This window comes from Salminus brasiliensis, chromosome 18 (assembly GCF_030463535.1).
Source record: "Salminus brasiliensis chromosome 18, fSalBra1.hap2, whole genome shotgun sequence".
Taxonomy (NCBI): Eukaryota; Metazoa; Chordata; class Actinopteri; order Characiformes; family Bryconidae; genus Salminus; species Salminus brasiliensis.
The window spans coordinates 30,945,793-30,960,852 of record NC_132895.1 but is presented as its reverse complement, the minus strand read 5'-3'; the positions used below and the strand labels follow the sequence as shown (position 1 = coordinate 30,960,852).

General features: G+C 44.2%; 1 protein-coding gene across 1 annotated transcript; it reads left to right on the top strand.

Annotated features, from left to right (window-relative positions):
- Nucleotides 1–2,116: 2,116 nt before the first annotated feature.
- LOC140539550 (pyroglutamylated RF-amide peptide receptor) lies at nucleotides 2,117–14,660 on the top strand. Its single transcript, XM_072662284.1, has 6 exons — nucleotides 2,117–2,447; nucleotides 6,268–6,426; nucleotides 8,990–9,051; nucleotides 9,734–9,966; nucleotides 10,628–10,725; nucleotides 13,951–14,660. The coding sequence occupies exons 1-6, from the start codon at nucleotides 2,117–2,119 to the stop codon at nucleotides 14,436–14,438; spliced, it is 1,371 nt and encodes a 456-aa protein (XP_072518385.1). The 3' UTR covers nucleotides 14,439–14,660.
- The last annotated feature ends 400 nt before the right edge of the window (nucleotides 14,661–15,060 follow it).

Sequence of the window (15,060 nt, the reverse complement as noted above, 5' to 3'; positions counted from 1 at the left end):
AAAAGTCCAGTATTGCCATTACATTTATGTCCATGAAGGGTGAATGTAAACCACAGTGTTGTGTATATAAATATCTAGGTAAAAAAAAATGAATATGTAGCATCCCTCGAAAGCTCCAGAGAGTTCAGGCCCCTGTTCAGCACAGCACACAACTGATGATTTACGAGCCAAATCAGAGCCCAGCAGTACCTCACACAGCATAATGAGCTCAAAGAAACCAGCAGGGTGTTTCCTCAAGCCTTTCCTGCTATTTCGTTATTGCTACAGGTGCCTCGTGGCTTTTTAGCAAGCCCTCAGCCCAAGCTATCACGCTGGCAGTGCTGCCTTATCAAAGCAAGAGCCCTTCAAAAAGGAGCCGTCTCCCCAAGTTTGCATTCACACTCGCCGGAGTGGGTCTGGGCTCGGAGATGAGCTCATCCTTCACAAATTCCTATGCAAAATGAAACTACAAATGCCCACTAAGACTGGACCCGACTGGCTTTAAGGCTTTCCTAACAGGCTGCCTTTCCACAAAGCCCTACCTTGCCAATTTGCATCTGATTTCATGGACATGGTTTTCTTGTGGCAGTCAGGTGAGCTTTAATGGGTTATACCTAGAATCGTCCATTAAGCATGATGACCGGTGCTGTGTTAAGACCCAAAGGAAGACTGTTGGCTGTTGTGGTAGCGCCAGTGTCTGGAGAACTGACTGCACTGGGAGTGGTTTCAGTTCCCCACAGTCACCCTTACTAATTTTTCAGTCTTATTCATATATTCATACTTACTGTAAATATTGAGTGCCAACTGACTTAATACTTAACTTTTTATGCATCGGAAAAAATAAGGCACCATACTATCCAAATATCTGGCAAACTATGGCTAAAAATCCAACCATAATTTTGCTTTTTCCCCTTTTCTCCTAATTTGGTACTGCCAGATAACCCCCACCCATTTGTATCTCCCCCTAGCACTAGCAATGCTCCCAACCCAACCAAACTGCCGATCCCCAGCTCCATCACACCAGCTAACAGACACACACACACATATATATATATATATATACAGTGGGGAGAACAAGTATTTGATACACTGCTGATTTTTCAGGTTTTCCCACTTGCAAAGCATGTAGAAGACTGTAATTTTTATCATAGGTACTCTTCAACTGTGAGTGATGGAATCTAAAACAAAAATCCAGAAAAATACATTGTATGATTTTTAAATAATTAATTTCCATTTTATTGTGGGAAATAAGTATTTGATCATCTATCAACCAGTAAGAATTTTGGCTCTCACAGACATGTTACTTCTTCTTTAAGAAGCCCTCCTGTTCTCCACTCATTACCTGTATTAACTGCACCTGTTTGAACTCGTTACCTGTATAAAAGACACCTGTCCACACACTCAATCAGTCAGACTCCAGCATCTCCACAATGCCCAAGACCAGAGAGCTTTGTAAGGACATCAGGGATAAAATTGTAGACCTGCACAAGGCTGGGATGGGCTACAGGAAAATAGGCAAGCAGCTTGGTGAGAAGGCAACAACTGTTGGTGCAATTATTAGAAAATGGAAGAAATGCAAAATAACGGATAATCTCCCTCGGTCTGGGGCGCCATGCAAGATCTCACCTCGTGGAGCATCAATGATCTTGAGGAATATATATATATGTATATAATTAACCTAGTTTATCCAGTCTTCCATTGATCAGGGAAGTCTTCCAAGGATCAGAAACAGCCATTGATATTTACCCAGTCCTGTTACGTCAGGAGTTACTTCCCCTAAAAACAGTAAATCAAATGTCAAGGGTAACTGTAAATGTCATATTTTACAGTATATTATGCGAATTCACCCAGAAATGTTTCGGTGTTTGGCTTCCTGACCCCCACACAGTCACCAACATTCTCGATTTTCCCCAATAAGCAATGCTTTTATTAAAATTTTCGTATTTCCATCGTTAAATCTGAAATACGTTTTATGTCTTAATTCCATCCATCTCCTCCATATGACCGAAATCATAGGGCACAGCGCCGCCAAGATGATTACTGAGATGCAGCCTCCACCTGGACACCTTTACATCTCCTCTACACAAAAGCCCTGAAAAAAAAGTTCTGAACCAAAGAGGTGTCGGTCTCTGCCAACATGAACCTTACCTCTCAGCTCCTGGACCTGATGCTGGAGGCGTCCAACCTCTCTCGGTGGCAGTTCATCCAGGAGTACTCTATCCCTCCTCTGGTGGCGGTGCCAAGGCTCCCTGGGGCCTTGCTGCCGGTGTTCGGCCTGCTGTACGTGCTCATCTTCTGCCTCGCCGTGGTGGGAAACGGGGCTGTGCTGGTTCTTCTGTGCCGTAAGAAGGCTCTGCAGTCGCCAAGCACTTTCTTCATCTGCTCCCTGGCACTCAGTGACCTCCTCATCGCCATTGTGTGTGTGCCCGCCTCTCTGCTGCAGCACTTCTTCACCAACTGGCTGGCAGGTAAGCTGAGCTGCTGTCACAGGTGCCAAAAACCAAACACAGATCAAATGAAAGATTCAGTGACGATTCAGATGCTGCCTGTAATATTAAAAATGGCTTTTTAATATTAAATAAATTATTTTATTCTGTATAATTATTTTTTACATCATTTTCCAAAGCTTTGACCAATGCTCTATTTAGGGATGTCCTGATCTGACCCAAGCATATTTTAATGGATCGGCTATCTGCTACTTTAAAAACACAGTCCAGTTTCAGGTCTTTGTTTTCACTGCAGTGTTCAGAGCGCCATCTAGTGTCCTCAAGGTGCCAATTTTGGGCTATTATCCCCCATTGACTAAATTATTGATTAATTATTGACTAAATTAAATCAGTTAGTCCAGAATGTCTAATTATAGAAACTAATACTGAAAATAAAGGGATATTACTTAACTGATTTTACTGATATATATATATATATATATATATATATATATATAAAACCATCATAAAAATAGATGCAAGTCAATGTACAGAGATTTTTTATTACAAGTCATTTTGGATCATTTTTATTGGTCGATTCATCGAGAATTATGTTTATAATATAAATATTTATTATACTGTAGAGAGCAGCTACAGCCTTTAGTGGATGGAGTAAATTAAAAGCAAGCAGAAATGGAGAATTTGGATATATATATATATATATATATATATATATATATATATGCAAGGGTGTATCTGTGAACACACATTTCTGGGTTAGCGCTGCTTTGGGACGTTGCCTTTTGGAGGCATTGTACAACAAAAGGAACTGGCCCTGCTGAAATCCTAGTGGGTACAGATGGTGTATTGCGTTGTACGAGAAGATCAACCATTTTTCATCTACGTTTGTCTGCATTTTAGCATAACCTCCCATTGTCATGTTGTTATTCCAGGTCCAGGATTATGAATGTTAAATAAACATGACGTAAAGGAGCAGTCTCAGGGCAAACTCAGCTAAGCTGAATCAATACAATAGGATGGATGGCATTACCATGGTGAAAGGCTCTTCTCCCATTGAAATCTCATTAGCTGCTGCACACTACATGCTTCTCAGACTGCTCAAAGAAGCTATTTTGCTTTGGGATTAATGCACAAGAACACGAACAATGGTGCCGTTTCTATAGTGACCTGGAACGACAGTGCTGGGACAGTGACGATATATACATAGTTATGTAGCGTAGTCATGAAGGACTTTGGACTTTGTTCCTGTCCTTCATACGTGGGCCAGGGACGGTTGGTGATGCATATATATTTGAAGGTCATTCAGAAAATGACCTTAGATACAATGGAGATGTTTTTCACTTCGTGTAAGTGGGACTTTGCAGAAGGCTTTGAGTTCTGAGATCATCTCGGGTCTTTTATTTTTATATATACTAATTTTCTGTTGTGTTTAGATCAGGGGACTGTGAGGGCCATTCCAAAAAACCTGAGTTTGTGTTTCTTCAGGTAGTGCCAGGTGGGTTTGAGGTGTGTTTTGCATTGATGATGAATAGATGTGATGCCTACCGTGGTGTTGAGCTCATTACCGTCCTCACCACAGCTATCATTTGTTTATAAAATGGATAGTTCCTGCTCCAAGATCTGACTGACTGAGCCACGTGTAGAGTATGAAGGACCGTATGAAGGTAAAGCCATAAACCGCTGTACATAAAAAGTATGATGGTATCTCCAATTGAGGGCAGTATTTCACAAATTATGACCTGTCTGATGTGTCAAATTTCTGTTCTGTGTGTCTTATCTAGTGCATGGCTAAATACGCTCAAGCACTTAGGGTGGCCACAGAGTGGGGGCGCTGTGGACGGGACCACCGTAGTTGTAAGTGTATCGACGCAAAGTTCGACTGAAAGGGAAAGCAAGCAAACCCTGGATGAGCCATTAGCCTGCTAGCTGACTTCTCGAAGCCTCGATAGCCGGCTACAGGTCCAAACCCAGCTGAACCGGTCTCTCATTTCTCCTTTCTGTTCCTCCCAACAGCAGTCGCTCGACTTCACGCTCTCAGACACGAGTTTGTCAGTTAGCGTTAGTCAACAGCAGCTGCACCGAGCTGCCATGCTAGCTAAGCTAATGCTAACCAGCTTCTCTCCCCTGATTCAGAGCAGTTTGACCTTTGTAATGGGCAGATTGAGGATTTAACGTTACGGAGTTTACCCTACTCTCCTTAATAATTAATTAAATATTAATATTAATAGTATTAAATATTAATAATTTGTCTTACTTATTACACTTAGGTTATTTGCGTTTTTTTTTTCTTGTTCCTCTGCAATCACTAAGCCACTATAAAGTTATAGAAATAAATTGTTATTTTTTATTGTTTATTTTTTAAAAGTTTTTAGTAAATAAAGAAAAAATAACACTTCATTAACCAAAGGCTCCAACCCACTCTTTTTGCTGAAAATCGAATTTGAAACAATTTAATTTGATCAAGTGTTTTTCAAAAAAAAGTGTTCATGTTAAAATATGTTTATTTATTTTGTTTATTTGTTTGCTGTGGTGTCGTACATTGGGAACGAACATTTTAATATTTCACTGGTACCCTTACCGACTACCATCCGTCGGTTATCGTGACATCCCTAAAAGCGAATGCATTTTGAACTAGACTGTTGAAACAGGCTCATACTCACATTCAGCGTAACAGGCGAGATCCTTCTCCATAAAGACACTTTCACTATTTTCCAATTACCCGTCATCATCTCGGCAGCCACGCAGGAATGAAAGAGCGGCGCGGGCCTTACTGTGACTAGTCGGACCAATTAGTCGTCTAATTTTCCTCTAACCACCCGAGAGAAACCCATGATGGATAAACCGTGCCGTGACCCAGCTGCACCACTACCGCTACTAGGAGGACGACAAAGCCGCCCAAAGACTGCCAACAGGAGTCGTGAGGCTTATGGTATTTGGAAGTTCATCTATTCGTTTCTTTTGACATTTGAAAGGTCACCTGACCTTTTCCTGTAATGACCCAGTCCGAGCCAAACACCTCGTTTGTGCTTCACTTTCATCAGTGGGAGAAGACTCTCCTCCGTGAAAAGCACTATAGCGTGCATGGCGGGACTGACTGATGGTATAGATCTGGAAGTGAGAGACGAGGGGACGGCAGAACTGGACTTCTGGAGGACGATGACTTCTTATTTATTATTATTGTATTATATCTCCGGAATGTTGTGTCCACAAGTTTGTGGACACCGCTTGTAATGAATGCATTCAGCTACTTCAAGTCACACCCATTGCTGATACTGTCCTAGCTTGTCTAGCCCCTGTAGAAGTATTACCAATAGTTTAGGACTTTCTGGAGCAGATTTGCCTGAACCTTCATTCAGTACTTTTGGGAGGAGTTGGGGACGAGGCCAGATAGCTTAGCTTATGCCATTTAGCCTAAGCGCATTTTAAGATGCTCATTCTGCCTGGTTCATACTTTTCCCCAATACTGGAAGTAGTCGGTCTGTGGTCTGAGGATGTACACAAAGAGCTCTTGCTGTGATTCGCCCGTACATGCCGTCAGTCTAAAAGCTGAATGTGTTTTCCAGAGTTAAAACTACTGAAAGGGTAAACACACTTTACAGTGTGAAGCCGTGTGTCTCGAAGAGTAATTCAAACACCGCCTCAAGGCTCACAAGCTTGGTAACAAGAGGAAATGAGATGAGGTTGAACTATGCTTCTCTAGTCCCTCGCCTGCATTTTCACACTGACTTGGAAATTGCCATTGCTGCTGTTGTGATGCTACTTTAGCTGCTAATACAAATGCTGCATGGCCGGTCATGGTGGTCCACTCTCAACTGATTCAGACGTACTTTTCCATCCGCAGGAGACTTTCTGTGCAAGCTGGTCCCATTCCTTCAAGTGACTGCCATAGCAACCAGCATCCTCACCATGACTTGCATCGCCGTGGAGCGTTTCCAGGGCATCCTGTATCCGCTGCATGTCCGCAACAGCTACGTCCTCCACAGCTCCATCAGGATGCTCGGTGAGCTACGCTCATAACTCTCGGTCATGCCTTGTCAACTCCACGGTAATGAGTTGGCCCACATGCAGTAAGCGCTGCAGCACTCGCTCAGCGTGATCTAGCACAGTGCTGAGCTGCAGGCAAGACATCCACAGAGGTCTGCAGACCAACAAATTACAGAATACACATTACTCTGATCACCAAGGATGAGCAAGATTAAGCTGCTGTGCTTTGCATTTATTTAGATCATCATATAACTTTCCCCATTTTTTTTAAAGGTACACTAGAAGGGAAAAGTACTGTAATCTTGGTGTAGTTGAAAAATTAGAGCTCATGGAACTGGATGCGACAAACCGTGAACCTCAAATACTGCAGTATATATAGTCTTGACTCAAGTACAAGTCCAAAATTTACGTGTACCAGACACCCACTAGAGAGAATCCCTCCGAGGTTTCAACGGCCACCATGGGAGAATATGGAAGCAGTCTAAAAAGGCTAACAGTAAAAGGTTTGGCCAACCCAAGTGCGCCCAGGTGCGCCCAAGTGCTTGTAATCCGGCCTGAGCTAATGCTAGTCTGACCGAAGCAAGCACATATGTTGTTATGCAGAGCAAGAGGTGCTTCTGAGGCTGCGAAAAGCTAACGCTAGCCTGACCCAAGCAAGCACCGATGCTTCAGTGATTCAAAGCTAATGGTAGGCTGACTAAAGCAAGCACCGAAAGCCTAGAGCTTGTAGGCACCTGAAGCTAACACCACAAATGAATGCTGGTATCCGATGAAAGTGTGCCTCTTTAGCTGCTAAAAGCTACCGCTAGGCTTTCAAACTAAACGGCCCATTTATGGTCAAGATATTATGGTCAGAAACTCGTCCACTTACACAGCATGGTAGCCCCGTCTGTTTGGGCAGTGGTGGCTCAGTGGTTAGAGCGCCGGGATATTGATAACAGGGTTGTGGGTTCTATTACCGGGCTCGGCAAGCTGCCACTGTTGGGTCCTTGAGCAAGGCCCTTTACCCTCTCTGCTCCCCGGGCGCTGGAGTTGGCTGCCCACCGCTCTGGGTGTGTGTGTGTGTGTGTGTGTGTGCTCACTGCCCCTATCACGTGTGTGTGTGAGTGTGTTCACTACCAGATGGGTTAAATGCGGAGGACCCATTTCGCTGTACAGTGACAAATACGTGCACCTTTACCTTTATGATGAAGTTATAAGGAGTGCTCAGAGACTCAGAGATCAGCCTAAAGTAGTGATGTGTTATACATAAATGGTTCTGTAGTGGATCGGAATTGCAAGATGCTCAACATTTGGTTGGACTGGATTGGATCAAGGGACAAAGGAAACTGTATCGGGACCAGTCGCTAAAAACAAGTAGCTTCAGTGGATCAGTAAAAAAGGCCATATTCTTAGTACAGTCCATTTTAAAATGCATCCGACGAACTACAGATATTAGATGGATGCAGATTACTCCTGCCCCAGACAACCGCTGTGCTTAGACTACGGTACAGTACAAATAGGAAACAGTGCCTGATTGCTGAACTGAACCTAATAAGAAGTTAAATAAGACCTTCGTTAGGTTTCATCCGTACACAGCCGTGCCTTATTGACGCAAGGCAATGCAATAAATGAATTAATCGACCTGTCGATAGGCATTCCAGCCACCCACACACACACATACATACAAACTCTCACCAGCCAAATGAACCAGCTAATAGCTTCCAGTCCGACAGTGTTGATGCCATGCTGGGTATTCAGCACTTACATAATGTGCTGTGGGCCAAAAAGGGACAAGGCTTTATGGAAGTCATTATGAAGAAATAAGGTAAGTATAGTAAGGTAAGTATAATATCTAATAAAATGGAGAGGTCAGATATGGTAAAGCATATATGCAGAAAAGGCTTGTTGAGGTCCAGGCTTTCATTTTTCACAGTAGAGATGACAGTTTATCCCTTCAGTTATTTAAATTCCCCCATCATGTCATATTTTCCAAAATGTACTAACCATAATGAAGGCTTTTCTCAGCCAGATTTTGCTCAACTAATATCGAATATCTCCTCCTACATTAATGGAAGTACCTGGATTTCTGTGTTGCTCACAAATAAAAGACACACAGTCTAACTATACTAATAACTCATGGTCAGTTAGTAGTACTGTTCACGTCTTTTATTGAGGACATTGAGTAAACCTCCATAGTGCAGGCTAGAAAAAGTAAGTGAAGCCTTTTGGAATACCTGTATTTCTAATATGATCACTAATAAAATGTGGTCTGATCGTTACCTAAGGCCACCCCCTTACCCAGGACCAATTCTAGGTTCATTAGGCGGAGGGGCTCATTAGCAATGGTTTCCACCCGAAGCTCAGTTCTGAACATCACTTTTCTGCTTGCATTTTTTTAGTGGAACCTAGGTTAATCTGTTGCGAACACCCAAATCGGGTAGCGACAAGCGCATTAGACCGCGGAGCCACTCTGAGCCCGCTGATGTTTCTTTCTTAGCCTAAAGAGAGCCTATCCTGAGAGCTACTTCGTCAACTTTTCTAAGGGTCACTCAGCTAACGCACTGTATGTCTATTTGTTTGTTTGGTCTGTCCTGCAGTGGCTGTGTGGTTGATTGCTTTGGCAATAGCGGCGCCCATGTGGTTCGTCCAGAAAGTGGAGGCAAGTGTCTGATTTTCTGTGTTAAGACAGACAGATAAGAGAGATTCATTCAGCGTCATTACCATTGCCATTGTGTTGACCCATTGTTTTCTAAACTTGAAACACTCAATCGTGACCTGTATCGTTTCAGTGTATTGTCATGTGGACCGATTGGCTGCATCATAATATAATATTAATTAACAGAAAGAGAGAGAGAGAGGTTTTGACAATAATGCATACATTCATGAGTAGGAGTACTGTTCTTTAAAGAGTCCTTTAAACCCTGTGGGATTAATGGTGGGGCTCCAACATTAATGCAGGGTGGGGATTTTGTGTTCTATTGTTCGTGTAGGTTATTCCGGTTCTCCTTCAGTGGAAGTTCATATATAAAAGAAGGTCGACCTAAAAGCATCTCAGCGTGATGCCACTTCATAGCTCTATTTATGCTGAAGCATATTTTCTGCGTGGCTGACTGTGAATACATTTCACGAGCAAATGGGAGAGAGAGAAAAAATCAATCCATATCCATATCCTTATATACATCCATCCATTAGTAAACATACATTATCTCTGACCCATTTCTAAAAAAGCATGACCTAGAGACGAGGACTGAGATCTCTTAAAGAACCAAAGAACCTAAACCCTCAAACCACCTGAATTAATACCTCGTTCAGCCTTTAACGTCCACATTTTAAACCTACAGGTGAAGTATGACTTCTTGTTTGACGTTCACCACACCTGTTGTCTGGAGGTGTGGTCCAACCCCCAGCAGAGGCGGAGCTACACTGCCTGCCTGTCCGTATTGGTCTTTCTGGCTCCAATGGTGACCATGGCGGTTCTGTATGGGAAGATTATGAGAGAGCTCTGGGGAAAGCACAGAGTGCACGAGGCCATGTTCCACACGCTGCCGGGCTCGGAAATCAACAAGATCACCAGGTCAGAACCCCGCAGTATTTACTCTGGCCACTTTATCAGAAACCCCTACTGCCTCCACTCGCTGGCCACTTTATTAGAAACAGCTACTGTCTTGTGCTTCCACTCGCTGGCCACTTTATCAGAAACAGCTACTGTCTTGTGCTTCCACTCGCTGGCCACTTTATTAGAAACACCTACTGCCTTGTGCGTCCACTCACTGGCCACTTTATCAGAAACACCTACTACCTTGTGCTTCCACTCGCTGGCCACTTTATCAGAAACAGCTACTGTCTTGTGCTTCCACTCGCTGGCCACTTTATCAGAAACACCTACTACCTTGTGCTTCCACTCACTGGCCACTTTATTAGAAACACCTACTACCTTGTGCTTCCACTCACTGGCCACTTTATTAGAAACACCTACTACCTTGTGCTTCCACTCACTGGCCACTTTATTAGAAACACCTACTACCTTGTGCTTTCACTCACTGGCCACTTTATTAGAAACACCTACTACCTTGTGCTTCCACTCACTGTCCACTTTATTAGAAACACCTACTATCTTGTGCTTCCACTCGCTGGCCACTTTATTAGAAACACCTACTACCTTGTGCTTTCACTCACTGGCCACTTTATTAGAAACACCTACTACCTTGTGCTTCCACTCACTGGCCACTTTACAGGAGGAAGAGGAGAGCAGTGAGGATGATGGCCACAGTGGTGCTGCTGTTTGCCGCTTGCTGGGCTCCATTTCACCTCGTCTCACTGCTGCTGGACTACGGTAACTCACACACACACACCCCTACACACTTTGTGACTGTTGCCATATATCATCACACTAAAACCTCAGATCTCAAAGAAATTAACAGAAGAAGGTATGTATTTATAAAGCTGACTCTGCTGTGTCCCAAATCTCACACTACTACATAGGTTGTAGTGTAGTACACCACCCTAAGTAGCGGGGCGGGATAGTCAGTACAGTAGTTTGTGTAAAGATTGGTTGAGGTTTTGATGAATGGTTGCGATTGCAACATCAGGAATTCCTGGAGAAACACACAAACACACACACACACACACACACACACACACACACACTGCAGTGACAAATTCCACTGCGCTCCACATCACAGATCCCTTCATCACACTTCTGCTTAACACACGCCTCTCCATCCTCTCATACACCAGCACTCACTTCACTATGGCAACAGACCCACCAGGAAACATTTCATGACTCCCTCAGCTTCATGAATGTTCCTCATGTCCTTGTTCTTGACTTTCACACACCTGTTCATTTACTCCACCATCACGGTGTGACTCTCGAGGTGACTCGAGGTTTTAGCACCTAGCTAAGCTGCAAGTGTTGCTCCCTTGAGCAAGCCCCTTCACCCTGTCTACTCCAAGGGCCCCTTAGGAAGGCTGATCCTGGCTTTGTAAGCTGGACTGCTTAAATAAATGCACAGATGAGATTTTACAACTTTATTTACCACCCTGTCATTTATAGCTTTGCATTTTTATTGGCTGGTTGGCGTCAATGGCAGTGTCCCGTAGAGCCTGCGTTATAGTGTAGTTTTAACACTGTGACAAAAACACTGTAATTAGACACTTTTACCGGATAGCGCTGCTGTCCTCTCGTTGTGTCCTCTCAGCGCGATGTGCTGTTAGCAAGCTGAAGAGATCGTAGATGAGTAAGCTTTTAGCCTTTTAGCTCCAGTTTGGTTCAGTCTGTTTCTGAGGAAGCGCACAATGCAATGATTAAAAAAAGCTACCATTGGCTAGGATTAGCTTGTAGCCTTGCACGGATCCCGGTTTTCTCCTTCAGGCTTCTGCTTTGTCATGTGCCGAGTTTAAGCTCCTCTTCCGCGGACACTGGCGCAGGAAAAGCCACGGTTACAAGGCCTGATTCCCATAACTAGCCCCATAATACAGTATGGAGGTGATGTGATGCTCTCCAGTATCAACACCACCACATTTCCCCGGTTAACCAGACTCAACTAGGGATTTTTGGGTTTTTGAAATCGGCCTGTTTAACAGCTCTGGGTGTTCTTTTAAAGGAGGAACAGCAGTGTGAGGTTCACAGTTTGTCACTTCCATGTACTGGACTTTTATTATTCAACTATGCCAAGATAAATAGTTCTCCATTGAAAGGTGTAGCAGTAGAAAAACCTCCGCTTCATTCCAGCAATGGACTTCATCATAGCTGAGGGAGGTTCAAGCCCAGGGGACCAGGTATTCATAATGTATCCCGGGTATTAAAGCAGCCTGCCTCCTTTCCAGTGATCCCGCTGTTCCATGCCTTGGTCATTATTGTCCTTTTTCCAGCAAAATCAACTTTCCTTCTGCACGAAAACACATTTTCTTTCGCGTGGCTCGTGAGCAAAAGCCAGGCTTTAATCGGCTGTTTCAGTTTAGAGAGGTGAGTCATTTGTCAGCAGGTCATCTATGAAGAAAGGCATCCTGAAATGAGGTGAAATTATACCTAGGACCACTCACGGAGAAGCACTTTGTTACTTTGCTGTAACACGGTGTTCCTGATATTAAATTAAAAAAAGGGGAAAAACGTGTAAAAGAGGAGAGGCTGGGTGTTATCAGGGTGTTGAGACATTGTGCAAGGTTTAGAATGAGCTCTGTCTCAAAGGGGACATGGAAGTCCCAGTGTAGCATTCGTCAGCCTTAAGAACTGGTTACTGCTACCACTTCATGGGACACCCCAGCAACTGGTGGTGGCATGGTAGTAGTAGGGGTAGTGAATAGGAGTAGGAATCAGTACAGCCCCCCTGACACAATGTCTAAAGGCTTAAAAGGCTAAAAGTTTGTGGACATCATCTCATGGATTTTATTTATTCATGATCAGTTCTGCCACTCCAACTCATCCCAAAAGGTACAGAAGGGAGCTCCATCTCCATCGTTCCACTGCTCCACAACCCAATGCTGAGGGGATTTATACCCCTGTAGTCGATGCTTGACACTGGGCATAGTGACCTTAGGTTCATTCTGTGTCAAGCGCAGTCTGGGAGGGGAGGCACCCTAAGAGAAATGTGCATAAATGAATGCCCACAAACCTCAATGAGCTGAAGCAGCGTAGTAAAGTGAGCCAGAATTCCTTCAGAACAATGCAAGAGACTGATTATTACTTCAGGGTATCGCTGCTAAAGGCCTAGTTTCTGTTAAATAAATAATGATACAGTGGAATCTGTTGGGTTTTGTTCATTTGAGGTTGCATTTACCTAATATTAAGACCTGCTGAGGCTCCCTGCCCACTATACCCTGCTCTATATTACAGCATAACTAATATATAAAGTTGAAGTTTGTTGGGCAGGTTATTTGTCTAAATTAGTTCTGTACTGCATCCATTAACGTCATTACACAAAGTCTCTTCATTTCGAGGAATAATTGGCACTAATCGCAATATTGTAACATGTATTAATGCAATACTTACCGCGCCATAGAACTGAGTCATCTCCTAATCACATTGTGGGCCCTGTAGCGAGTGTGATAATATTGTGGTATACCCAGAATAAGCTTACGTTATCCAGCTTACTGAGAAGTAATCCTTTCTTTGTAAAATACCCCAAAGGCCTCACACGTTTCCATGCTTTTCCTGGTCTAATAAACATGAATTGGCTCCTGCCGAGCTTGGAAACGAACTACTCGAGCAGGAGATGAAGAAAAGCATAGCCATGGTAGGCCAGACACTGGCACTGGGCTTTGCTTGACATTTTCCTCTTATTCCAATCCTGAAAAGCTATCCATGCTTGAACATGGTGAGGATGCAATTCTTGCCAAGCTATCTGAGAACGGAGATCAAAAGGAGTTCTGCTGGTTCCTCAAATCTCCATTTGAGATTTTTAAACATGTCTTGAGATTCAAACGCTAGACTCTTTTGTCCTCCAGGCCAACTACTGTAGGAGACAGTGGACCACAGTGATGAAGATGCAAGAAGCTTCATTTTCAACCACTGTAACAGCTTCACTACACTCTTTTCACTCTTCTGTTCCCCTCTTTCCAGGTAAGCTGGACCTGGACCTTGACTCCGAGTTCTTGCTGGTCAGCTTGGTGCAGATCCTGGGCTTCAGTAACTCCGTGTGCAACCCATTGGTCTACGCCACCCTCAACACCAACTTCAAGAGGGACATTTTGGCTCTTCTTACCCGGAAGAGTCCTGGAGGGGTCTGCTGCTGCAGCCTGGGCTCCGCTCACCTGTGGAAGGGACGGTCCCGGGTGGGGATCTCCTCCTCGGAGCCGAGGACAGCCACGGAGAGGACAGAGAGGCGGGCTGGGCTGCAGCCCTGGAGCAAAGTGGCCTGGGAGGCCCAACCTAACGGCATGGCTGAGCCAGACAGGCCCACTTCGCAGTCCTTTCCCCACATAAACCTGTTTAGCGCCATCCGGACCAACAAGAGCTCGGCCACGGTGATACTGAGCGTCACCGACCCACCGCACACGGACAGCACCTTTGACTCGGAACAGCCTACGGCCGGCAATTCCGGTAGATAAGTTGGAGCAAGTAGCAGAATGCTGATGGTGACTATGACTAGTGCACCTAGAACTGAAGTGGAACTCAACAACAGGTCCAAGATCACAGATCTAATGTCTCAGGTGTCTCTCAACTTCTGCACATGTATGTGAATGAATGTAGAAAAGACGAGAGCAGCATATCCTAAACCAGATAACGTGCCCATGTGGGGCCTGTATGGGTAACCCAGCTGAAAACTACAAAGCTCAGTCCATAGGTCCCATGTGGGCCCCATATATGGATGCAGACCAGGGTCAGTGATGGGACCAGGATGGGACCCATGTGAGACGTTTCAAAAGATCTCAGACCACCAAGTCACATTCAAACAACCTCAGACTAAATTCTGACCACATGAGGAGGCAGCTTCAGTGTTTTTGGTTTGAGTAGTGGCCCTGATCTGGTCAATTCGGTCCCCTTAGGAGGACTTTGGAGAGCTGCTGCTTGGATGGTTTGGGTGAACTGGTGTACTGCCACATTACAACAGTACACCATAAAAGCCCAAGATGTCCTGTCTTGAGCAACCACTACTTATACAACGATCAGTGACGATCAGCTGGAACATCACTAGCCTTCATTTAGAGATCATCAGGTGGGGTCGGAGTT